Here is an 859-nt window from a genome sequence, read left to right on the forward strand (position 1 = left end):
GTAGAGTACATGTTCCAGGCACCTATACTCACACTTTTGACATTGAAGTGCTGGATATTGGCGAGGTAGGTGGGCATCTCCGTCAAGAGGGTGTAGAAGCCGAAATTCCCGCCGAAGGCCATGATGGCGCTGGACCACATTGGCGGCGACGTCAGCACCGCTTTCCAGGGAATCGACACTCTCTGAAATGCGTCGTTTTATCAGCTCGATACAGAATTCGAATGATTTCTCATGTCTCTTAGTTTTAGGCGACGATGATATTTCATCTGGTGGATATTCGGATCGCGTTAAAAGTATTGAAGCATCAGCAGAACATGAAAAATAGTAATGATTAGCTCTGGGAAGCCACGTTACCTCCACGCCTTTCACGGTGTCCTGCTGCCCCTGGATATAATCAAGTTCATATTTAGAGATCCTGGGGTGTCCTTCGGGTCGGTCGTGAATGAGGAGGAACCAAGGGAACCCCCCACGCTAAGCCCACACCCCCGAAGACGTAGAAGACCGAGGGCCAACCCCCCAGGAACCCCGAGTTACACAGCCAGCCGCTCAAGGTTAGGCCAATGATGGTACCGAACTGCATTCCTGAGGTGGATTTTTATTTTACTATCTTTATGCTTGTTTTTTTTAAATTTGGGTTTGAAATTGTTTAAAACCCAAATATTGTGTTTTGATTAGTAAAAGCTACTGTACGGAGCAATGATAAATAATATCTTAATGCCTCTGAATGGGTTCGGATTATGCAAAAATCATAACACAACTATCAAATAATTGAACAGAATAATTTTGTGTGTGCATTCCCCATTGATGTAAGTATCAGATACACATTATTTGGATTGCGAACGAAGTAAATATGATAAAC

General features: G+C 44.0%; 1 protein-coding gene across 1 annotated transcript in view; it reads right to left on the bottom strand.

The window, feature by feature from the left end:
• LOC119594106 (sialin-like) overlaps positions 1 to 859 on the bottom strand; it is a gene marked incomplete at its 5' end in the record, with an annotated part of 16,514 nt that overhangs the window by 12,743 nt on the left and 2,912 nt on the right. Inside the window, 3 exon segments of the mRNA XM_037943163.1 lie at positions 33 to 182; positions 355 to 459; positions 461 to 582. Of these exon segments, the coding sequence (XP_037799091.1) occupies positions 33 to 182; positions 355 to 459; positions 461 to 582 (377 nt within the window).

This window comes from Penaeus monodon, chromosome 33, assembly GCF_015228065.2.
Source record: "Penaeus monodon isolate SGIC_2016 chromosome 33, NSTDA_Pmon_1, whole genome shotgun sequence".
Classification (NCBI taxonomy): Eukaryota; Metazoa; Arthropoda; class Malacostraca; order Decapoda; family Penaeidae; genus Penaeus; species Penaeus monodon.